We start from the raw sequence: 24,831 nt of genomic DNA on the forward strand, positions 1-24,831 counted from the left end.
CCGCTTGTTTTCTTGTGTTTTTAACTTGTTTTAGACTTTTTTTAACAGCACTGCCACCACATTATTTCCCCAATGTGGGATAAATAAAGTATATCTTATTCTATTCTAATCAGGGCAGCCCCAGGCTAAACCGGTGCTTTAAACAAAAATACACTTTTTTTTTATTTAATACTATTTAATACTTCTTAAATGAAACTTGGATTTAACCTTCAAACCAAAATAAAATGTCCATTCCGTTTATTTCAGTTTTTTACTATTAACAGGTTGCCTTTAAAACACTTAACTGGTTTAGTATTTGCCTTTTTTTTGTGGCGGTTTCAAGTTTTGTAGTAACCAACACCTAATAATACTTGTTAATCCGCGTGGACCGGACATTGGCCAAGAGCTAGTGGGTAGCCTAGGACAGAGTCGTCTCTCTGGGTTGCTTTGTTGGGTCTGCTCCACACGCAAAATGTATTATTTATTGCTATTTTTTAGGTTTGTTGTTGTATTTTTTTTTTTACTTGTAGCTGTTTGATGAAATTGCACAACTGAAGTGGCAGCCGGTTGCATCAGCTCTGTGCTATTCTATGTCCTTTGTCTTCTTTATTGTTTCCCGCTTGTTATCATGTGTTTTTAACTTGTTGTAGACTTTTTGTAACAGCACTGTCACCGCATTATTTAAAAAATGGGGTATAAATAATGTCTATCCTATGACAATTTGTCACTTAATTTCTGTTTGTGCTTCTTTGTTTTGTATTTACTTCCAATCAGTGCTCTTATTTTGTTTCCATTTCCTGCTTGTCCCGTTGAGCGCTGTTTTTTTCTCACCTGCTGTTGATTGGCAGCTAGTCCACACCTGCTGCCAATCAGCATGTTTGTATTTATGCCTGTCTCGAGCACTCCTCAGTGCTCGAACATTGATTTATGTTGGTAACTGTTACATGCGAGACTGCTTTCTCCTTCTGTTCAATGAGATTAAAACCTATCTTACCTGCTCTCCGGTCTCCTGGTTCCTGCATCTTGGGCTCACTAAAACTGCAGCCGTGCGAGTTCCTTACAGAATCTTCGAGCATTGAGGAGTGCACGAGACAGGCATAAGGTGAGGAAAAAACACATGGAAAACAAAATAAGAGCACTGATGGGAAGTAAATACAAAACAAAGAAGCACAAACAGAAATTAAGTGACAGATTGTGACATATCCTATCCTATTCTAATCAGTCATGGAGAGTGGGAGGGAACCAAAGAATTTTGACCGGGATTGCAGTACTATTTCGGGCCACATATGGCACCTTTAAAGAAAATTTGATTTTTTTTCATTATAAATCTTTTTTAATCTAGACAATATGTTTTCAATTCCATTATTTTCACAAAACACGCTTATGTAGCAACATTTTGTTCTTATCTGTGCTGTACAGTTCAAATTTGAATGACAATAAAAAGGAAGTCTAAGTCTTTATTCTAATTCGGGTCCAACAAGCCCAAATAGCAAAGAGAAATAAAATAAAAAGCATGTAAACAGCTTGGGCCTTAGGAGGTTTTTAATAGACATTAATAATTCAGATAAGACTACTGTGACGGGTCTCCAGCCGTCCTCGTTTGGGTTGAAGTGCCGATCGATATAGGACGCATCGAAGCAGCTTTGACTCGGGTTTATTATTTCAATAAACATATTGTCTTGACAGTCGGTCGCGCAAATTTGTAGCTCGCCGGCTCTTTCTGCTCGTTGCGGCGCACCTTTCGGTGGCCGCGTTTGCTGCGGGGGCTCATCTTGCTCAGGGTCGATCTCGTCGCTCTCGTGGTCGTTGTTGCAGGTTGTTCCCTCTCCTACTTCTGCCACGATTGCTCCTCCCTCTCCCCTTTTATGCTGCAGCAGAAGATGCAGGGATTGAGCACAGGTGTGTTGTGTACTCACCTGACTTTGATCGCTGTAGTGTCGCTCCAGCCGTGCCACGCCTCTCCGCTCTGCTGCATTCTCCGCCTCCTGGTCGCCATCTTGGGCAGGACCACCGTTTGCCCTGGCCCGCTGTCGGCTCGTCAGCTCCGCCTCTCCACAACTACATTCATCATAGGTCCCCTTTAATTGTTAATTTGTGCATCTAAAAATGTTTTAATATTTAGAGAATAAACTAAGTTGAGCAATAATTGTGGTTTAACCGAAATAAAGTTAAAGTACCACTTATAGTCTCACACACACACACACACACACACACACACACGAGGTGTGATGAAATTATCCTCTGCATTTGACCCATCCCCTTGTTCACCCCCTGGGAGGTGAGGGGAGCAGTGAGCAGCAGCGGTGGCCGCATTCGGGAATCATTTTGGTGATTTAACCCCCAATTTCAATCCTTGATGCTGAGAGGCAACGGGTCCCGTTTTTATAGGGGACGGCGTGGCGAAGTTGGGAGAGTGGCTATGCCAGCAATCTGAGGGCTACTGGTTCAATCCCTACCTTCTACCGTCCTAGTCATGTCTGTTGTGTCTTGAGCAAGACACTTCACCCTTGCTCCTGATGGGTCCTGGTTAGCACCTTGCATGGCAGTTCCCACCATTAGTGTGTGAATGTGTGTGTGAATGGGTGAAGGTGGAAATAGTGTCAAAGCGCTTTGGGTTCCTTAAAAAAGGGGTAGAAAGGCGCTATACAAGTACTACCATTTACCATTTATAGTTTTTGGTACGTCTCGACCGGCGTTTGAACTCATGACCTTCAAGTCTCTAGACCAGTGGTTCTCAAATGGGGGTACTTGAAAGTATGCCAAGGGGTACGTGAGATTTTTTTTAAATATTCTAAAAATAAAAACAATTCAAAAATCCTTTATAAATATATTTATTGAATAATACTTCAACAAAATATGAATGTAAGTTCATAAACTGTGGAAAAAAACAATACAACAATGCAATATTCAGTGTTGACATCTGTGTGGAGTTTGCATGTTCTCCCCGTGAATGCGTGGGTTCCCTCCGGGTACTCCGGCTTCCTCCCACTTCCAAAGACATGTACCTGGGGATAGGTTGATTGGCAACACTAAATTGGCCCTAGTGTGTGAATGTGAGTGTGAATGTTGTCTGTCTATCTGTGTTGGCCCTGCGATGAGGTGGCGACTTGTCCAGGGTGTACCCCACCTACCGCCCGAATGCAGCTGAGATAGGCGCCAGCGCCCCCCGCGACCCCAAAAGGGAATAAGCAGTAGAAAATGGATGTTCCATAAATATTGATGTTAAATATTTATTTTTTTGTGAAGAAATGTTTCGAATTAAGTTCATGAATCCAGATGGATCTCTATTACAATCCCCAAAGAGGGCACTTTAAGTTGATGATTACTTCTATGTGTAGAAATCTTTATTTATAATTGAATCACTTGTTTATTTTTCAACAAGTTTTTAGTTGTTTTTATATCTTTTTTTTCAAATAGTTCAAGAAAGACCACTACAAATGAGCAATATTTTGCACTGTTTTACAATTTATTAAATCAGAAACTGATGACCTAGTGCTGTATTTTACTTCTTTATCTTTTTTTTTCAACCAAAAATGCTTTGCTCTGCTGCGATGAGATGGCGACTTGTCCAGGGTGTATCCCGCCTTCCGCCCGATTGTAGCTGAGATAGGCACCAGCGCCCCACGCTACCCCAAAGGGAATAAGCGGTAGAAAATGGATGCTTTGCTCTGATCAGGGGGCTACTTGAATTAAAGAAATGTTCTCAGGGGGTACATCACTGAAAAAAGGTTGAGAACCACTGCTCTAGACGGACACTTCAATAGAAGTAGCAAGTTTAATTAATCGTGATTTAGATTTTTGCTAAAATTGTTCAGTCCTTCCCTCGTACGAGAAATATATGACAAAACCTATGTAGGTCCGGCTCCGGGATGGCACCTGGACTACATTGACATCAAAGATGAGACCATGGACCAGATTTTCAGGTTCCCGTGCGACCGCTGGCTGGCTAAAAACGAAGACGACGGCCAGATCATCAGGGAGCTGGCGTGTGCCAACAACGACTCTGTGGACATCAGCGACAAAACCAGTTAGTAAAAAAAAACAAACAGGAATGTCCGGACATGTTTTTTCTCTGTGTGACCGTCTGCCTCTGCTCTGCCACAGAATACGAACTGGCCATAAGCACCGCAAACACAGAGGACGCCTCCACCAGTGAAAACGTTTGGATCGTATTAGAAGGAAGGAAAGCCCGCTCCAAGGAGTTTGTTCTGGAGAATAAGAAGAACAAGTTCTAATGGTGAGTCTTCCAGCAAAATGTAGTCCAATTGGGTTGAGTTTTTCCTTGCCCCGATGTGGGATCTGAGCCGTGGATGTCGTTGTGGCTTGTGCAGCCCTTTGAGACACTTGTGATTTAGGGCTATATAAGTAAACTTTGATTGACTGATTGATACCTCAACCGGAATCTTATTTTCATGCCGCATTCACAGCGGCGCCATCGACACCTTTGAGTTCTCCTCCAAGCACTTGGGCGAGATCGCCGGCATCTGCGTCGGCCACATCACCAAAGACGGCAAGAAGGTTAAAAATGAATCAACCTGGCATGTCGTGGAGGTGGTGGTGACAGAGAAGGAGCTGGGAAACAAGTGAGCGACACCACCGTGCACTTTACACCCACTGGACACTACATTTGGAACACGTGCACGATCTAACAACATCCAAAAAACCTTACTGCCTTGTAATGGACTGGAGTGGAACTGCAAGGCTGACATTCTTAGGAAATACTTGCCAACCTTGACACCTTCGAATTCGGGAGATAGGGAGGGTTGTAGCGCACACTTGCCATCCTTGAGACCTCCGGAAGAGTTAGTGCTGCAACGGGTTTTGGGTATTTATTCTGTTTTGTTTACGTTGTGTTACGGTGCGGATGTTCTCCCGAAATGTGTTCGTCATTCTTGTTTAATGATAATAATAATAATAATGGATTAGATATATATCGTGCTTTTCTATTGTTGGATACTCAAAGCGCTCACAAAGAAGTGGGAACCCATTATTCATTCACACCTGGTGGTGGTAAGCTACATCTGTAGCCACAGCTGCCCTGGGGTAGACTGACGGAAACGTGGCTGCCAGTTTGCGCCTACGGCCCCTCCGACCACCACCAATTATTCATTCATCATTCATTCACCGGTGTGAGCGGCACCGCGGGGGCAAGGGTGAAGTGTCCTGCCCAAGGACACAACGGCAGCGATTTGGATGTCAATAGGTGGGAATCGAACCTGCAACCCTCAGGTTTCTGGCACAGCCGCTCTACCCACTACGCCATGCCGCCCCACGTTTGGTGTGGGCTCACAGTGTGCCGCATATTTGTAACAGTGTTAAAGTTGTTTATGCGGCCACCCTCAGAGTGACCTGTATGGCTGTTGACCAAGTATGCCTTGCATTCACTTGAGTGTGTGTGTGTGTTAAAGACGTCAATATTAAGCGATTAGGCTGGAACGCTGTTTGTTAGGAGGGAAAACGGACTTGACGACAGGTTGTAGATGAGAAGTGAGGCAGACACAGGCGGTGCCTCCACGGCTACACACAGTGTGTATTGGGCGTGCGTGAGAGGGGGCGCATGCTTGTTGCCATGTGGAAAAGGCAGGTCTTGAGGCAGCAAGTATCTCTGCCTCAAGGTAGGGGGCGATATATTGTCAACTTGCAGTTCAACACTGGGGGGAGTGGGGGCGCTCAAGCTAGCAAACACAGGTCTCTCCAGCGGAAGCCAGCATTTTTTTCTTTTCTTTTTTTTTTTTAACTGTATTTATAACAAACATGGCATTTTTATTAGAGTAAGCCAGCATTTGTGGGTGTTTTTTGTCAGATGCAAAAACAGTGTTTAATTTCTTGGAATGAAATTGAATTACATGAATGTTTCTGCCAATATGGAGGATTATATACTGTATCCAAGAAGAAATACTTCTCTAAACTGGACTTTAAGACAAAATGAATGTGGTCATACAAAGTATGTTTTCATGGAGGATAGCTATTGCTGCCTCAGATACAAATACAGGAAGTTAAGATGGACTCACAATACTTGATCTATTTTGTTAAATGCAAATGGGACCAAAAAGTATTTAATAACAACTTTATCAAATAATTTTTGGACCTATTTATCATATCATAATATCATTATGATAATGTTTTATGAAAGCGAATACCTCCCTTTTTTCCCCCTGTAACTCTAATGTGCAACCTAAATCAACAATGACTACAGCTGCACATATGAATTTACGTTTAAAAAAAAAAAAAAAAAAAAAGAAGAAAAATTTGTATGCCTCACCTGGTGTTTAGTTCACCGCACGTTACTGCAGCACGCTGTCTTCAGCACCCTGGACAGGGGCGGCGTTCTCCGCTCCCACAGGCAGCGCTGACCACGCCTCCCTCTACACTATTCTTATCAATGATGGAGCGGGAAAGGGCCGGTAAATATTTATATGAAGCACCCTGTCATTGATTGGCATTTTACATGTGCTCACTGTGTGAGCATATACAAATATGGAGGACTACAGATGCGCGGATAGGCAATTATATCATCCGCAACCGCATTACTAAAGTCGTCATCCACCTGGTGCTAGCGGGGTGTATAATATAGTCAGTAATAGTCATGGATGCAAAGGATTCTGGGTAACTGTTGTGTTGCATTTATATTGTGTTACTGTGAGGATGTTCTCCCGAAATGTTTTGTCATTCTTGTTTGGTGTGGCTTCACAGTGTGGCGCATATTAGTAAGAGTGTTAAGGTTGTTTATATCACAACCATCAGTGTACTCTGTATCACCCAGTATGCCTTGCAGTCGTGTGCGTCTGTCTGTGGAAGCCACATAAAACATGTTGCTAGACTGGCAAACAGTTTGTACATGTTGTAGAAGGCGTCCACGGCAATGGCTTCAAAGCACGCCCTTATTCCTGTTATCTGGGTGTCCGCCGGCAGATATGTTTGCGGCTCCTATTGTCTTCTTTACTTTGTGACACGGGTCAAAATGGCTCTTTGAGTGGTAAAGGTTTCCGCTCCCTGATCTATGTATATTAAATATTTCCGAATGGTTCAACCGCCACGCGCCCGAATCTATTTAAAATCTATTTTTTCGTCATGTCACCCGCCCGACCCGCGGATGAGACCACAAACCGTGCATCTCTATGCAGGACTCTAGGTGTCATTTCTGCAATCCACGGTATGCGTACTGGAGTGAAACTGTATCAAAGTTGTGTGAGCCACGTGACTCACTCTCCCGCTCTCTGTCTTCAGGTATTTCTTCCACTGCGATGCTCTAGTGCCCCTGGCGCCCAAAAAGGACCAGTTCCAAACATTCGAGTGTTACAAGTCTATAGAGAGCTTTGCCAGCAAAGTCCGTAACCTGGTCCTGGTCAAGTACGAGATCGTCCTCACCACAGGCGACGTCAAGGACGCCGGCACGGACGCAAAAGTTTATATCACCGTCTACGGCGTCAACGGGGACTCGGGTAAGCGTCATCTGCGCAAGAGGTTTCGTAACCTCTTCGAACGAGGTCACACGGACCGCTTCCTGGTGGAGATGTTGGACCTCGGGGAGCTGCTCAGGGTCAAAGTGCAGCATGACGACAGTGGCTCACACTGTGGTTGGTACTTGGAGTACGTGGAGGTAACCAACACGGCCAACGCGGTCACAACCATCTTTCAGTGCGGTAAGTGGCTGGACTCTGGTAAGGCTGACGGGCGCACTGAGAGGGTCCTCTGCCCTAAGTATTAAATGACCTACGACCTAGATTTTTTTATAATTTTACTTTTACATCGCTACAAGTTACAACCAGAGCTGCACTCCCCTCCATCAAGGTCCATTGTACGTGTTCATACAGGTCCACTTTACTACCTACATTATACTAATAATTTGTATTATTATATGTTTTTCATTGAATTAAATGCATTATTTTAAAGTGGACACAAATATGAAATCTACATTTTTATTCCTTGAATTAAATGCATTATTTTAAAGTGGACACAAATACGAAATCTAAATGTTTATTCATTGAATTAAATGCATTATTTTAAACGAAACACAAATACGAAATCCATATATTTTTAATATATTTTTCCTTGGCATATTTCTTGTTTAGGAATAATAAGTTACCTTAAATGTAATATATTAAATGACCTCTCAATTGGTATAATAGGTAATATTTTTAAAATTGATTTAGGGCAGTGGTCCCCAACCACCGGGCCGTGGCCCGATTGGTACCGGGCCGCCGAAGAATTGTTTATTCTTTTTTTTTAATTATTATTAAATCAACATAAAAAACACAATATACACTTACAATTAGTGCACCAACCACAAAAACCTACCTTTTTCATGACAAAGAAAAACATTTCAAATTATATCTAAATTTGTTTTGTGTTCTATTAAAAAAAAAATAAAAAAAAAATTTATATGTTTTTCCCTTTGGCCTATTTGAATATATTTTTAATATTTTTTTTCCTTGGCATATTTCTTGTTTAGGAATAATAAGTTACCCAAAATTTAATATAATAAATGACCTCTCAATTGGTATAATAAGTAATATGTTTTTTATTGATTTAGGGCAGTGGTCCCCAACCACCGGGCCGTGACCCGATTATTACCGGGCCGCCGAATAATTTTTTGTATCCGGTCCGCGGATACAAAAAGGTTGGGGACCGCTGATTTAGGGGGAAAAAACTAATTCCAACTAAAAACAGGGACAAAAAACACAATCTTGTGAAAATGTAAAACAGAACATGTTTTATTTCTAAGTAATAATGCAAAATGACTGGATTTACAAATTGATCAATGGCTCAGAAAAAAAATAAAACACAATTGTCTGGACCCATTTGCCAAACTACCACAAAGTGTAGTTTAAGTTAAGTTTCGTCAGGTACGTAAGTTATTTGTGGTCTTTAAATATTGTGACAAGTGGCAGAAAGAACTCTGAACCCAAAAAAACTAACCCAAAATTTTTTTTTACTGTTACATAATTATTTATATTCACTGCTTTTTGGAATGTGCAGATTTTTCGGTCAAATGTATTTTAATGTTCAATTACGTTGTGTTGTGTATATTTTGATAAGTAAACTCACCTCACGTTAATGTGTTTTATTAAAAAAAAAAAAAAAAAAGTTGTTTCATGTTTTTCCCTTTGGCCTTTTTCCTAAGTAATAAATGCATACATTTTAATATATTTTTCCTTGGCATATTTCTTCTTTAGGAATAATAAGTGACCTTAAATTTAAGATAAATATGACCTCTCAATTGCTATAATAAGTAATATTGTTTAATGTTATTTAAGGGGAAAAAAATAATTCCAACAAAAAAAAAAAAGAATGTTATGAAAATTAGAAACAGAACGTATTTTTTTTTTCTAAGTAATAACACAAAATATGAAATGATAAAATGTGTGTTTTTGCTGCATTTCCAAATTGATAAATGAATAAGAAAATTTAAATAAAAAAATGTGTTTAAATTTCCTAGACCCATTTGCCAAACTAACCTATAGAGTGGTTTAAATCTGCAGCAAGTAGGAGGTAATAAATGTTTTTACATGTTTTTCCCTTTGGCCTATATTCCTAAGTTATAAATGCATATATTTTTAATGTATTTTTCCTTGGCATATTTCTTGCTTAGCAATAATAGGTTACCCTAAATTTAAGATAGTAAATGTCCTTAATTGCTATAAGTAATACTTTTTTTTATTATTAATTAAGGGGGGGAAAAATAATTCCTACCAAAAAAGAGAATGTTGTGAAAATTAAAAACAGGACATGATTTTTTTTCTAAGTAATTACGCAAAATATGAAATGATAAATCGTGGGGATTTTTTGGCTGCATTTCCAAATTAATCAATGAATAATAAAATAAATATGTTTTCCTGGCCCCATTTGCCAAAGTACCACAGTTTATTTTAAATCTGCAGCAAGTATGAGGTAATAAAAGAGTTTTATGTTTCCAGCTAAAAATGGAACAATTGTTGCTTCTTTGTGGTTTTTAGTGTGCTTAGTAGGAGAAAAACAAAACAAAAAACAACTTTATACTCTTACATAATTATATATATTCACTGCTTTTTGTAATGTGTTGATTTTTCGACCAAATGTATTTTAATGTTTAATTAAGTTGTGTTGTGTATATTTTCATACGTCAAATGACCTCAAGTTAATGTGTTATATTAAAAAAAATAATGGTTTTACATGTTTTTCCCTTTGGCCTATTTCCTAAGTAATTAATGCATATATTTTACTATATTTTTCATTGGCATATTTCTCGTTTAGGAATAATAAGTTACCCTAAATTTAAGATAATAAATGACCTCTCAATTGCTATAAGTATTTATTTTTTTTTTATTAATTTAGGGAAGAAAAAAATAATTCTAACACACAAAAAAAAAAGACAATATTGTGAAATTTAAAAACAAAACATATTTCTTTCTAAGTAATAACGCAAAATATGAAATGATAAAATGTTTTTTTTTTTTTTTTTTGGTTGCATTTCCAAATTGATCAATAAGTAAAAAATAAAATTAAATAAAATACTATTCCTGGACCCATTTGCCAAAGTACCACACAGTTTAGTTTAAATCTGCAGCAAGTATTGTAGGAGGTAATAAATGAGTTGTATGGTTCCAGCTACATATAGATCAAGTGTTGCTTTTTTGTGGTCTTTAAAGAGTGTGCCAAGTGGCAAAAAGGAATTTGAACCAAAAAAAATAAATAAATAAATAACTTTATGGAGTTACATAATTATTTATATTCACTGCTTTTTGTTTTTTAATGTTTAATTAGGTTGTGTATATTTTGATAAGTAATCTTACCTCAAGTTAATGTGTTCTATTAAAAAAAAAAAAAAATCATGTTTTTCCCTTTGGCCTAGTTCCTAAGTAATAAATGCATATACTTTAATTTATTTTTCTTTGGGACTTTTCTCATTTAGGAATAATTAGTTACCCTAAATTTAAGATGAAAAAAAATGACCTCAATTGCTATAATAAGTAATCCATCCATCCATTTCCCACCGCTTATTCCCTTTGGGGTTGCGGGGGGCGCCGGTGCCTATCTCAGCTACAATCGGGCGGAAGGCGGGGGTACACCATGGACAAGTCATAATGTTGTGGCAGAAAGGACTCTGAACCAAAAAAAACAACCAAAAAATAACTTCATACTGTTACATAATTTATATTCAATGCTTTTTGGAATGTGTTGATTTTTCGAACAAATGTATTTTAATGTTTAACTAGATTGTGTTGTGTATATTTTCATAAGTCAAATGACCTCAAGTTAATGTGTTATAAAAAAAATGTTTTTCCCTTTGGCCTATTTCCTAAGTAATAAATGCATATATTTTTATATATATTTTTCATTGGCATATTTCTCGTTTGGGACTTATAAGTTACCCTGAATTTAAGATAATAAACAACCTCAATTGCTATAATATTTTTATTATTATTATTCAGGGGGGAAAACTATTTCCAACTAAAAAAAAAGAGAGAATGTTGTGAAAATTAAAAACAGAACATGTTTTTTATTTTCTAATTAATAACGCAAAACATGAAATGATAACATCTGATTTACTTGGCTGTATTTCCAAATTGATTAATGAATAATAAATAAATAACAAATATTAAAAAAAATATATTAAAAAAACATCCTCCTCTCTGAGCTGCCACCTTATCGTGGTAGAGGAGTTTGCGTGTCCCAATGATCTTAGGAGCTATGTTGTCCGGGGGCGTTATGCCCCCTGGTAGGGTCTCCCAAGAAGACAAAACATGGACCCAGATTTCCCTCGCCCGGACGCGGGTCACCGGGGCCCTTCTCTGGAGCCAGGCCCGGAGGTGGGGGACGATGGCGAGCGCCTGGTGGCCGTGCCTGTTTCCATGGGGCCCGTCCGGGCACAGCCCGAAGAGGCAACGTGGGTCACCCCTCCAATGGGCTCACCACCCATAGCAGGGGCCATAGAGGTCGGGTGCAATGTGAGCTGGGCGGCAGCCGAAGGCAGGGCACTTGGCGGTCCGATCCTCTGCTACAGAAGCTAGCTCTTGGGACGTGGAACGTCACCTCACTGGGGGGGAAAGAGCCTGAGCTAGTGCGCGAAGTGGAGAAGTTCCGGCTGGATATAGTCGGACTCACTTCGACGCACAGCAAGGGCTCTGGAACCAGTTCTCTCGAGAGGGATTGGACCCTCTTCCACTCTGGCGTTGCCGGCAGTGAGAGGCGGCGGGCTGGGGTGGCAATTCTGGTTGCCCCCCGGCTTAAAGCCTGCACGTTGGAGTTCAACCCGGTGGACGAAAGGGTAGCCTCCCTCCGCCTTCGGGTGGGGGGACGGGTCCTGACTGTTGTTTGTGCTTACGCACCAAACAGCAGTTCAGAGTACCCACCCTTTTTGGGTACACTCGAGGGAGTACTGGAAAGTGCTCCCCCGGGTGATTCCCTTGTCCTACTGGGGGACTTTAACGCTCATGTTGGCAACGACAGTGAAACCTGGAGAGGCGTGATTGGGAAGAATGGCCGCCCGGATCTGAAACCAAGTGGTGTTTTGTTTTTGGACTTTTGTGCTCGTCAGTTTGTCCATTACAAACACCATGTTTAAACATAAGGGTGTCCATATGTGCACTTGGCACCAGGACACCGTAGGCCGCAGTTCCATGATCGACTTTGTAGTTGTGTCATCGGATTTGCGGCCTTATGTTTTGGACACTCGGTTGAAGAGAGGGGCGGAGCTTTCTACCGATCACCGGACAGACCTGGGAGGCCCAAACGCATTGTGAGGGTCTGTTGGGAACGTCTGGCAGAGTCTTCTGTCAGAGAAAGTTTCAATTCCCACCTCCGGAAGAACTTCGAACATGTCACGAGGGAGGTGCTGGACATTGAGTCCGAGTGGACCATGTTCCACACATCTATTGTCGAGGCGGCTGATCGGAGCTGTGGCCGCAAGGTAGTTGGTGCCTGTCGGGGCGGCAATCCTAAAACCCCTTGGTGGACACCAGCGGTGAGGGATGCCGTCAAGCTGAAGAAGGAGTCCCATCGGGTCCTTTTGGCTCATAGGACTCCGGAGGCAGTGGACAGGTACCGACAGGCCAAGCGGTGTGCGGCTTCAGCGGTCGCGGAGGCAAAAACTCGGACAGGGGAGGAGTTCGGGGAAGCCATGGAAAACGACTTCCGGACGGCTTCGAAGCGATTCTGGACCACCGTCCGCCGCCTCAGGAAGGGGAAGCAGTGCACTATCAACACCGTGTATGGTGCGGATGGTGTTCTGCTGACCTCAACTGCAGATGTTGTGGATAGGTGGAGGGAATACTTCGGAGACCTCCTCAATCCCACCAACACGTCTTCCTATGAGGAAGCAGTGCCTGGGGAATCTGTGGTGGACTCTCCTATTTCTGGGGCTGAGGTCGCTGAGGTAGTTAAAAATCTCCTCGGTGGCAAGGCCCCAGGGGTGGATGAGATCCGCCCAGAGTTCCTTAAGGCTCTGGATGCTGTGGGGCTGTCTTGGTTGACAAGACTCTGCAGCATCGCGTGGACATCAGGGGCGGGACCTCTGGATTGGCAGACCGGGGTGGTGGTTCCTCTCTTTAAGAAGGGGGACCGGAGGGTGTGTTCCAACTATCGTGGGATCACACTCCTCAGCCTTCCCGGTAAGGTTTATTCAGGTGTACTGGAGAGGAGGCTACGCCGGATAGTCGAACCTCGGATTTAGGAGGAACAGCGTGGTTTTCGTCCTGGTCGTGGAACTGTGGACCAGCTCTATACTCTCGGCAGGGTTCTTGAGGGTGCATGGGAGTTTGCCCAACCAGTCTACATGTGCTTTGTGGACTTGGAGAAGGCATTCGACCGTGTCCCTCGGGAAGTCCTGTGGGGAGTGCTCAGAGAGTATGGGGTATCGGACTGTCTTATTGTGGCGGTCCGCTCCCTGTACAATCAGTGCCAGAGCTTGGTCCGCATTGACGGCAGTAAGTCGAACACATTTCCAGTGAGGGTTGGACTCCGCCAAGACTGTCCTTTGTCACCGATTCTGTTCATAACTTTTATGGACAGAATTTCTAGGCGCAGTCAAGGCGTTGAGGGGTTCCGGTTTGGTGACCGCAGGATTAGGTCTCTGCTTTTTGCAGATGATGTGGTCCTGATGGCTTCATCTGACCGGGATCTTCAGTTCTCACTGGATCGGTTTGCAGCCGAGTGTGAAGCGACCGGAATGAGAATCAGCACCTCCAAGTCCGAGTCCATGGTTCTCGCCCGGAAAAGGGTGGAATGCCATCTCCGGGTTGGGGAGGAGACCCTGCCCCAAGTGGAGGAGTTCAAGTACCTAGGAGTCTTGTACACGAGTGAGGGAAGAGTGGATCGTGAGATCGACAGGCGGATCAGTGCGGTGTCTTCAGTAATGCGGACGTTGTACCGATCCGTTGTGGTGAAGAAGGAGCTGAGCCGGAAGGCAAAGCTCTCAATTTACCGGTTGATCTACGTTCCCATCCTCACCTATGGTCATGAGCTTTGGGTCATGACCGAAAGGATAAGATCACGGGTACAAGCGCCCGAAATGAGTTTCCCCCGCCGTGTGGCGGGGCTCTCCCTTAGAGATAGGGTGAAAAGCTCTGCCATCCGGGAGGAACTCAAAGTAAAGCCGCTGCTCCTTCACATCGAGAGGAGCCAGATGAGGTGGTTCGGGCATCTGGTCAGGATGCCACCCGAACGCCTCCCTAGGGAGGTGTTTAGGGCACGTCCAACCGGTCGGAGGCCACAGGGAAGACCCAGGACACGTTGGGAAGACTATGTCTCCCGGCTGGCCTGGGAACGCCTCGGGATCCCCCGGGAAGAGCTAAACGAAGTGGCTGGGAAGAGGGAAGTCTGGGTTTCCCTGCTTAGGCTGTTGCCCCCGCGACCCGACCTCGGATAAGCGGAAGAAGATGGATGGATGGATAAAAAAAACATTTTTCCTGGACCCATTTGCCAAACTACCGCACTGTTTGGTTTAAGTGTACTTACTCAGTTATGTTCTTTGTGGGCTTTAAAGAGTGTGCCATATGGCAGAAAGGACTCTGAACCAAAAAAACTGAACAAAAAAACACTATACTTTTGCAAAATTATTTATATTCAATGCTTTTTGGAATGTGGATGTTTCGACCAAATGTATTTTAATGTTTGATTAAGGTTGTGTTGTGTATATTTTGATAGGTCAAATGACCTCAAGTTTGTTGGCAAAAGTGCACACTAAGTACATGGATGCATTAAAAATCCCCAAAAAAAAACAGCCACACAAACTGCATTTGTCGTCAGCATTTTAGGCATTTTATTTGAAAAACACATACAAAAAGATCATATACAAGACAATAAATAAAAAAGAGACAGAACAGTTTGGGTTAAGCTATGCAACTTTTTGCATTGTCATTAGTAATAAATACAGTACAAAATCCACCCAGAGTGAATCCAAAGGTGTTTGTTGTTTTTTTTCTCCACAATATTCACTGATCATGTTATTCTTCATTATGATTCTGCTATTGCTTTCATATTATTGATACATACTTCTACTTTTCTATAAAATACTCAAGATCATAAAACATTGCGTGGTTACAGCAAAACAGCAGTGTTGTTGTACAAAGATGGCCACTTCCCTTTTTCACTGGCAGGTTAATAACGTTTTTTTTCCCAGGTTTTTTTAATTTATTTTTTTTATGTATTCTCAGCAGCAAAGAAAGAAATATTCAAGAAAGGTACAGCATCATATTAAACACATCTAACAAAGCTACTCCCACATACACATAGGAAAACCTGAGAAGGACATGCATTTAAAAAGCTTGTGCTTTAAAAGTTTCTACTGTTCATTCCGGTTCATCAGCTTGAGTTAATACTATGGCTACAGTCCAGTTGGCTCTGGAGCAAACAGGGTACACTGTGGCGGGCGCAAGGGGGGGTATAAGGCCAGTGAGAGCACAAACATAATTTTAAAAAAAAACACAACAATAATAATAATAAATAGTAAAGCCAGCTTCAGTCGATTCCAATTTTCCCTTATTTTAAAATAACCGTTTGCAGTAGAGATGCGCGGATAGGCAATTATATCGTCCGCAACCGCATCACTAAAGTCGTCATCCACCCGAACCAACATTTTATCAAAACCGCAACCGCTCGCCCGTTGTTAAATATCAGGGGTCGACACCCTTTACCACTCAAATAACTATTTTTGACCCGTATCACAAAGTAAAGAAGACAATGGCATCCAGAAACATTTCTCACGAATATCTGCTGGAGCTCAACCAGATATCGAGAAAAAGGGCGTGCTATGAAGCCATTGACTTTAACACCTTCTACAACATTTACAAACTGCTTGCCAGTCCAGCATCATGTTGTACGTGGCTTCCGCAGATGCACGTACAAAATTGAAAAGGCATACTGGGTGATAGAGTCCACTGATGGTTGTGATATAAATCATTTTAACACTCTTACTAATATGCGCCACACTGTGAAGCCACACCAAACAAGAATGACAAACACATTTCGGGAGAACATCCTCATAGTAACACAAAATAAACGCAACACAACAAATACCCAGAATCCTTTGCATCCATGACCCTTCCTGAATATATTTCCCACCCCAAACCCCACCCACCTTATCGACGCACGGAAGGGTGGGGGGGGCGGGGTTTGGTGCTAGCGGGGTGTATAATATAGTCAAATTAGTCATGTATGCAAAGGATTCTGGGTATTTGTTGTGTTGCGTTTGTTGTTACTGTGAGGATGTTCTCCCGAAATGTGTTTGTCATTCTTGTTTGGTGTGGCTTCACAGCGTGGGGCATATTAGTAAGAGTGTTAAAATTGGTTATATCATAACCATCAGTGTACTCTATATCACCCAGTATGCCTTGCAGTCATGTGCGGAAGCCACACACAACATATTGCTGGACTGGCAAGCTGTTAGTCCATGTTGTGGAGGGTGTCATAAAGGCAATGGCTTCATAGCACACCCTATTACTTGTTAACTGGGTGGCCATCAGCAGATATTTGCGAGAATGTTTGCGGCTCCAATTGTCTTCTTTTCTTTGTTACACGGGTCAGAATGGCTCTTTGAGTGGTAAAGGTTGCCGAAACCTGAACCATGTTTATCAAATATTTCCGAATGGTTCAACCGCCACCCGCCCAAATCCATTTAAAATACATTTTTTCGTCATGTCACCCGCCCGACCAGCGTTTTCTCCGCGGATGAGACCGCAAACCGCGCATCTCTAGTTTGCAGGAATAGTATTGAGGAAAAGCACACGCAAAAGTTAGCTTATTATATCCACACGTTCATTTATATTGGTATCACCACAGTTTGCTCAATAAGATCAATGGCTCAAGTTAGCAATGTTAAGTAAGTAAGGTACATCCCCCCCTCCCACAATCACTAAGCAAATAGCCATTGGCAACACAGCTCAATATCAATGTGGCCTCTAAAGGAAGAATAAGCGCAGATCCAAGAGATGAGGGAACTGATTGATTATGAGAGGCGAAAGCAGCATCGTATGGCAAAAACAAACACGCCGGCTAATCGTGGAGCGGTTACTAAGACAAAAGACAATCTCAGACCAAAGCGAGTGAAACTAAAGGGAATGTGATCTCCATCAACAGCACCATGCTGGCTTTAAAGAGGACTGGGAGACACTAACCCCCACATCCCCCACTAGTCTCTTCTTTGCAGAAGGAAAACTCACACACGCACACACACGGCATGCAAAAAAGCATCCCCACCGACCAATGCATAATGAGGTATTGTTTTTTTTTTGTAATATTTTATATTATTTTAAATAAATATATCGATTAAATTGCAAAGGTATGAGATAGACGTTAAAATATTTCACCACAATAGCTAGCTAGCTACAGTTAGTAATAAATAATGATTGTTAAATACTTAAGGCATCTTTAAAATCACAGCATTCTATGTGAACGAGCAGAACCTCCCATTATTTCAGCACTTTTTTTTTTGTCTTCTTTCGTTTTTTTGGATGTAGATCTCACATGAGAGGGAAAAGAATAACGCAACACAGTCAAGTTACCACCCGATAAACACCAAGGAATGTCTGGCCCACACTGAAAAGAAAAAAACTATTTAATCAAATTGTGACGACAATCAAATTGCCATATTGAAGTCGACATTTTTACCAAGAAAAACTTGTCATTTTATGAGAATAGATTTCAAATATTCCAATTAAATTTTGCACAGATTGAACAAAAATATTTTGGTAACACTTTAGTATGGGGAACATATTCACCATTAATTAGTTGCTTATTAGCATGCAATTTAGTAACATATTGGCTCTCTTGGGGAGGTATAGCTCGGTTGGTAGAGTGGCCGTGCCAGCAACTTGAGGGTTCCAGGTTCGATCCCCGCTTCTGCCATCCTGCCATTGTGTCTTTGGGCAAGACACTTTAGCCACCTGCCCCCAGTGCCACCCACGCTGGTTTAAATGTTACTAGATATTGGCTTTCACGATGTAAAGTACTTTAAGTCACCAGAGAAAAGCGCTATATAAATATAAATCACTTCACTTAATTAGTCATTATTTACCTTCGTCTTGTGTTAGGGTCGGCCCCGACCCGTTTTACTTTTTAAATGCATAAAAGAACCACATATTTTAATTTTTTTGCATCGAGGCTTTTTGACTTTGTCAGGAACCTCTATTTTTCAACAAAACAAAACTTCTTTTTTTTTTCACTAAATTATAAAATGCTCTGGTTAAAATTATGACCTTGGTGTTGTTAGGGTCGTTTTCGACCCAGTTATAAAAATAAGATTATCAAGCAATAAATAGTGGCAAAACTGAACACACTGACAGCGAGCTCCTCTCTCAGTCATGAGAGCTTTAGGAGATTCTCATTTTACCTTGTTATCCAGTACAAAATACAACAAAGACGGGCATGTCCAGACATGTGAGGTCAATTCATATACAATTCTTAAAATGGAAAAATAAATAAAACCAGTTTATTCAAGAGATGTGTTCAAATACCCCTCAGTAATAATCAGGTAACACAACAAGCTTTTATTCATTTATACGGTTCTCTGCGTTCATTTTACCATTTTTTTAAATGGCCCACACCAAAAATATTAAAGCCAATGTTTCCATGCATAAGGAAGCAGAACAGGGTAACCGAGAGATGAGAAACAAATTGGATAATTGTTTTTAGTGTATTTTACAGCTGATTTAAGACATGGTTCGAAACTGACCCTTTAACATGAGAGATGGTAACAGAAATCTAACACAAGAGGAAGGTTAAGTACTTATTAATGCCTTATTCTGCATGGCCTTTTTATACGACTAACCCTAACCCAATAACTCTAAGTCTTTGTTACTTAGAATATGTTCCCCATACTAAAGTGTCACCAATATTTTTGAATAATTTTAAAAAGTTGAAGTCATACTTTAGCCATCAAAATTAATTTGAATATGACTAGAATAAAGCTCTAATTTTACAAGAAAAAACATGTGATATTACCATCATTGTATGAACATTTAAATCTTGGTTTTGGGAAAAGTTGTTACACATACGAAAGGGAAAAATATTTATTATTTGTTTATATAATGACAATTAATTCATAATTTTAAAGGAAAAAAGATCTTACAAGACAAAGCTGTAATATTCCAAAAACAACCAAAAAAATCCCCAAAATGATTTCCTTATAATAATGAAACACATTTTTTTCTTGTAATATCACAACTTTACACATTTGTCACTAAAGTCCAAATTCATAGCCCTAAAATTCATTTTTTTCTTTTTCTCATAAAATTGTGTTTCTTCTCATAATATTTAAACTTTCAAGTATGGATATAACATTTTCAAAACTATTATGACTGTGTGCTTGCACAAATACCCCTTTCCATCCCCCGACCCCTCGTCATATTGCCACTTTAATACTCCCTTCTTTTCAGTGTGGCTCCAACACTCCTTGGTAAACAACACACCAGGAAGCATGAAAATACTTGGAATCAAACAAAAACAACGAAACCTTAAGACAAGAAGAAGCCACACACACACACACACACACACACACACACACACACACACACACACACCACCAAACCAAATAAACAAAAAAAGGGAAAAAAAAAAAAAACAGGCAATTTCATTTTATAGTGCATTTACATTAACACAAACTACTTGACAAATATATAAATATGCTTTTTTTTGCAGCGTTGCAGCTCTTTATCTTCACTGTGACTGCGTGTGTTATTAGTACCGCATCCAAAACAATTAACATGTGAATTTAAAAAAAAAAAAAATGGCATACAAACATATGAGAAGACAACGTTAAGAACAATTGTTTGGTTTTTTGTTGTTGTTGTTGTTAAATGGATGGCTTCTTATCACTTTTGTCCTCCTGCACGACACCACACACAAGGAAGGACAGGAGGAGGGCGGGACTAACACACACATTCAAACACAGGCAGGCAAACTACTTTCGGTTTCCTTTCCCCCGCCCCCTGTACAGTAATGGGAACGAGGAACCGGTGAAGAATAATGACACTAATAAATGTGCTCGTTTTGTCAGGCAATAAGGTTCTGAGAAATGTCACTCGAGTGAGGCAAGATGGCGGCGTTGCTGTTAGACAAGGCTCAGGTCAGAGGTCAGTGTCTAAGGGCAACTTTGGCGTGTGTAAAGGAGGAAGGGTAAGGGGGCGCCCAACCGCCACTCCCCTCCTGCGGATGAGTGGGGTGGCATGCACACGACACGGGTGCCCTGCTTCTACTTGCTCCACAATGACCACACAGTCCAAAAAGCCTGGTGCGCACACACACGCACACACACACCATTTAGGGGTCGGGGGGAGGGGGGTGGTCGTCTAATCTAGCGAGGGGCCCCACAACACACATCACTGGAAGCCATGCCTGCAGTTAGCCGTGTTAGCAATGATGGCGCCTACATCCAAAAGAAAATCACAACACGGAGAGAGAGGGGTTGTTGTTTTTTCATGGTTTCTGGCCTTTTTACACAAAACTGGGCTTTGAAAGATTCTGACCAGCCACCCACAAACATGGCCTCTCTGTTGCTACACAACACTGTTACTCTGGTAAATACTGGATCAGCACGCACACCAAACAACCTCATGCTAATGGTTTTGTGTCATGTTCTGTACACGTGTGCAGCATCCATGTCGACGTTTGCCTTTCTTATACATCCACGTAGTCAAGCCAGTCTTAAAATGTGTCAACCCCATCCCTGCCTATGTGTGTGTGTGTGTGTGTGTGTGTGTGTGTGTGTGTGTGTGTGTGTGTGTGTGTGTGTGTGTGTGTGTGTGTGTGTGTGTGCTTGGTTGATCCTACCATGCCCCCACCCCGCCACAAGGCGGAGAAAGCAGAGGATTGTGGGATGTGAGGCTGTAGGTGTCAACTGTCAGGGTTGAGCTGGGTTTCAATGTCCACCCTGCATATGGGGCACTTCCTGCTGGTGGCCAGCCATTGGTCCACACACGCTTGGTGGAAGAGGTGCATGCAGGGTAATCTCCTAAAGAAGAGACACTTTGGTTAATAACTGAAACCCACTGTCCAATTACTGATTTTTACGGAGCCCCTAAAGCAGGGGTCGGCAACCCACGGCTCCGGAGCCGCATGAGACTCTTTGGCCACTCTGATGTGGCTCAGCTGCACAATTGCCGACCCCCCCCCGATTGTTACGGGGGATTCCGGTTCTCAGAGCCTCTTCTGGACACCACCCGGGGTAAACATTCTACGATTTTCACTCGGACAACAATATTGAGGGTGTGCCGTGATGGCTTTACTTTTAGCGCCATCTACAATTTGACGTGTTTCACAAAATAAAGAACGCAATGGGAGCCGCAACCATTCTCGCGAATATCCGCTGGTGGTCACCCATATAACAGTAGTAAGGGCGTGCCATGAAGCCATTGCCTTCAACGTCTTTTACAACATGTACAGACATCTTGCCAGTCCAGTAACATGTTGTATGTTGCTTCCGCAGATACAAGTACACGACTGCATGGCATACTGGGTGATACAGAGTACACTGAAGGTTGTGATATAAATATCTTTAACACTCTTACTAATATGCACCACACTGTGAACCCACACCAAACAACAATGACAAACACATTTCGGGAGAACATCCTCACAGTAACACAACATAAACGCAACACAACAAATACCCAGAATCCTTTGCATCCATGACTATTCCTGACTATTTTATACACCCCCGCCCACCTCAACCGACGACACACAGAAGGGGGGGAGAAGCGGGTTTTGATGCTAGCGGGGTGTATAAAATAGTCTGAAATATTCATGGATGCATAGCATTCTGGGTAATTGTTATGTTGCGTTAATAATGTGTTACAATGCGGATGTTCTCCAGAAATGTGTTTGTCATTTTTGTTTGGTGTGGGTTCACAGTGTGGTGCATATTAGTAAGAGTGTTAAAATTGTTTATATCACAACCGTCAGCGTACTTTGTGTCACCCAGTATGCCATGCAGTCGTGTACGTGTGTCTGCGGAAGCCACATATAACATGTGACTGTACTGGCAAGCTGTCTGTACATGTTGTAGAAGGCGTCAAAGGCAGTGGCTTCACGGCACGCCCTTATTACTGTTGTATGGGTGACCACCAGCAGATATTCGCGAGAATGATTGCGGCTCCCTTTGTCTTCTTTAATTTGTGAAATGGGTCAAAAGGGCTCTTTGAGTGGTAAAGGTTGCTGACGTCTGCCCTAAAGGGACATGGATGTTTTGCGAGATATCTCAAAAAGTTTTTTTTTTTTCCGATATCAGTGAACTGGAAGTACAAACATTTGTAAAACAGACACAGAGATGGGTAAAGTTAAAGGCCTACTGTAATGAGATTTTCTTATTTAAACGGGGATAGCAGGTCCATTCTATGTGTCATACTTGATCATTTCGCAATATTCCCATGTTTTTGCTGAAAGGATTTAGTAGAGAACATCGATGATAAAGTTTGCAACTTTTGGTCGCAAATGAAAAAGTCTTGCCTTTACCGGAAGTCGCAGATATAATGGGAGCCTCCAGCAGCAAGAGCTATTCGGACCAAGAAAATTACAATTTCCCCATTAATTTGAGCGAGGATGAAAGATTTGTGGATGATGATATTGATAGCGAAGGACTAGAAAAAAAGGGGAAAAAAAGGCGATTGCATTGGGACGGATTCCGATGTTTGACACATTTACTAGGATAATTCTGGGAAGTCCCTTATCTTTCTATTGTGTTGCTAGTGTTTTAGTGAGTTTAACAGTACCTGATAGTCGGAGGGGTGTGTCCAAGGGTGTCTTGACGCCAGTCTCTGAGGGAAGTCGACGGCAGCTGCATGGACGGCGCAAGCTCAGCTGATCTCCGGTAAAAGGAGACTTTTTACCACAATTTTCTCACCGAAACCTCCCGGTTGACAAGTGGTCGGGAACCATGTTCGCTTGACCGCTCTGATCTATAGTAAAGCTTCACCTCCGGGAATTTGTGTGGCTAAAGGCTAAAGCTTCCTATCTACATCTTTCTACTTTGACTTCTCCATTATTAATTGAACAAATTGCAGAAGATTCAGCAACACAGATGTCCAGAATACTGTTTAATTGCGCGATGAAAGGAGATGACTTTTAGCCGCAAATGGTGCTGCACTAATAGGTCCCCTGCACGCGTCATCATTCCGCGACGTTTTCAACAAGAAACTCCGCGGGATATTTAAATTTGTAATTTAGTAAACTAAACCGGCCGTATTGGCATGCGTTGCAATGTTAATATTTCATCATTGATATATAAACTATCAGACCGCATGGTCGGTGGTAGTGGGTTTCAGTAGGCCTTTAAAGTACCAATGATAGTCACACACACACACTAGGTGTGGTGAAATTACCCTTTGCATGAGACCCATCCCTTTGTTCCACCCCCTGGGAGATGAGGGGAGCAGTGAGCAGCAGCGGTGGCCGTGCTCAGGAATCATTTTGGTAATTTAACCCCCAATTCCAACCCTTGATGCTGAGTGACAAGCAGGGAGGTAATAGGTACAATTTTTATAGTCTTCGGTAGGACTCAGGGCGGACATTAACCACTAGATGGTTGACCGGGAGTGTAAGAGACACGGCAATGGAGGAGCGAGAGCATGCGGGAGCCTACCCATGATGTCTTTATATGTTAGGCCAAAAGTAAAATAGAAATAAATACATTTCGCCCACGGATGGTGGGTTGGCTCCTCCATCGCTGTGTCTGTTTGACTTCCGGTTCACTGACATAGGGGAAAAAACCTTTTGTGAGAGCTTGCAAAAAGTATCGCAAGATCTCGCCAAGCATTTTTTTCTCCATGTCCCTTTAGGGCAGGGTTCAGTAACCTTTTTGGCTGAGAGAGCCATGAAAGCCAAATATTTTAAAATGTATTTCCGTGAGAGCCATGTAATATTTTTTTAACACTGAATACAACTTAATGCGTGCATTTTTAAGTTAAGACCAGCATTTTTAGCGTACAATAAGTCTCTTATTCTTTATACTAACATTGTTGTTCTGAAGCTAATCAATAATAAATACAATACTACTTACCATTAATGCGACTTCTTGAACAGGTGTGGTAGGAAACGGATGGATGGATTAAAATGCATGAGAATGTTTTATATTTTTAACGTTATTTTTAACACAGTGATTACCAGCGGAATTATTCATTACCTCACGTGTTAACTAATGTCAGCTAAGATTTATCCGAGAGCCAGATGCAGTCATCAAAAGAGCCACAGGTTCCCTACCCCTGCTTTAGGGGATCTGTAGATTTTTGTGAAGAATTAGGAATTGATTTTCATAATAGCAATGTTTTTTATTACTTTAAATATTCATGTAAATATATCTTATTTAATCATATCCTAAAAAAGTAGAGAATAAATGTTTTTATATATATTTGTATGTAGGGTTGTACGGTATACTGGTATTAGTAT

At 41.7% G+C, this 24,831-nt stretch overlaps 2 protein-coding genes across 7 annotated transcripts in view; one reads left to right on the top strand and one right to left on the bottom strand.

The window, feature by feature from the left end:
• The window catches only part of loxhd1b (lipoxygenase homology PLAT domains 1b), a 78,328-nt gene extending 70,388 nt beyond the window's left edge, over nucleotides 1-7,940 (top strand). The window contains 4 exon segments of the mRNA XM_061899202.1: nucleotides 3,836-4,006; nucleotides 4,084-4,216; nucleotides 4,407-4,562; nucleotides 7,207-7,940. Coding sequence (XP_061755186.1) covers nucleotides 3,836-4,006; nucleotides 4,084-4,216; nucleotides 4,407-4,562; nucleotides 7,207-7,687 — 941 coding nt within the window. The 3' untranslated portion in view covers nucleotides 7,688-7,940.
• A 7,253-nt stretch (nucleotides 7,941-15,193) lies between these two features.
• Nucleotides 15,194-24,831, bottom strand: part of ark2cb (arkadia (RNF111) C-terminal like ring finger ubiquitin ligase 2Cb) — a 42,295-nt gene continuing 32,657 nt past the window's right edge. For 5 of the 6 annotated variants that reach the window (XM_061899245.1, XM_061899254.1, XM_061899236.1 and 2 more), the window contains one exon: nucleotides 15,194-21,403. In XM_061899245.1, the coding sequence (XP_061755229.1) occupies nucleotides 21,286-21,403 (118 nt within the window). In that variant the 3' untranslated portion in view covers nucleotides 15,194-21,285. The remainder of the gene's footprint in view (nucleotides 21,404-24,831) is intronic. The other variant, XR_009806599.1, reaches the window with a different exon arrangement.

Source organism: Nerophis ophidion, linkage group LG01, assembly GCF_033978795.1.
Source record: "Nerophis ophidion isolate RoL-2023_Sa linkage group LG01, RoL_Noph_v1.0, whole genome shotgun sequence".
Lineage (NCBI taxonomy): Eukaryota > Metazoa > Chordata > Actinopteri > Syngnathiformes > Syngnathidae > Nerophis > Nerophis ophidion.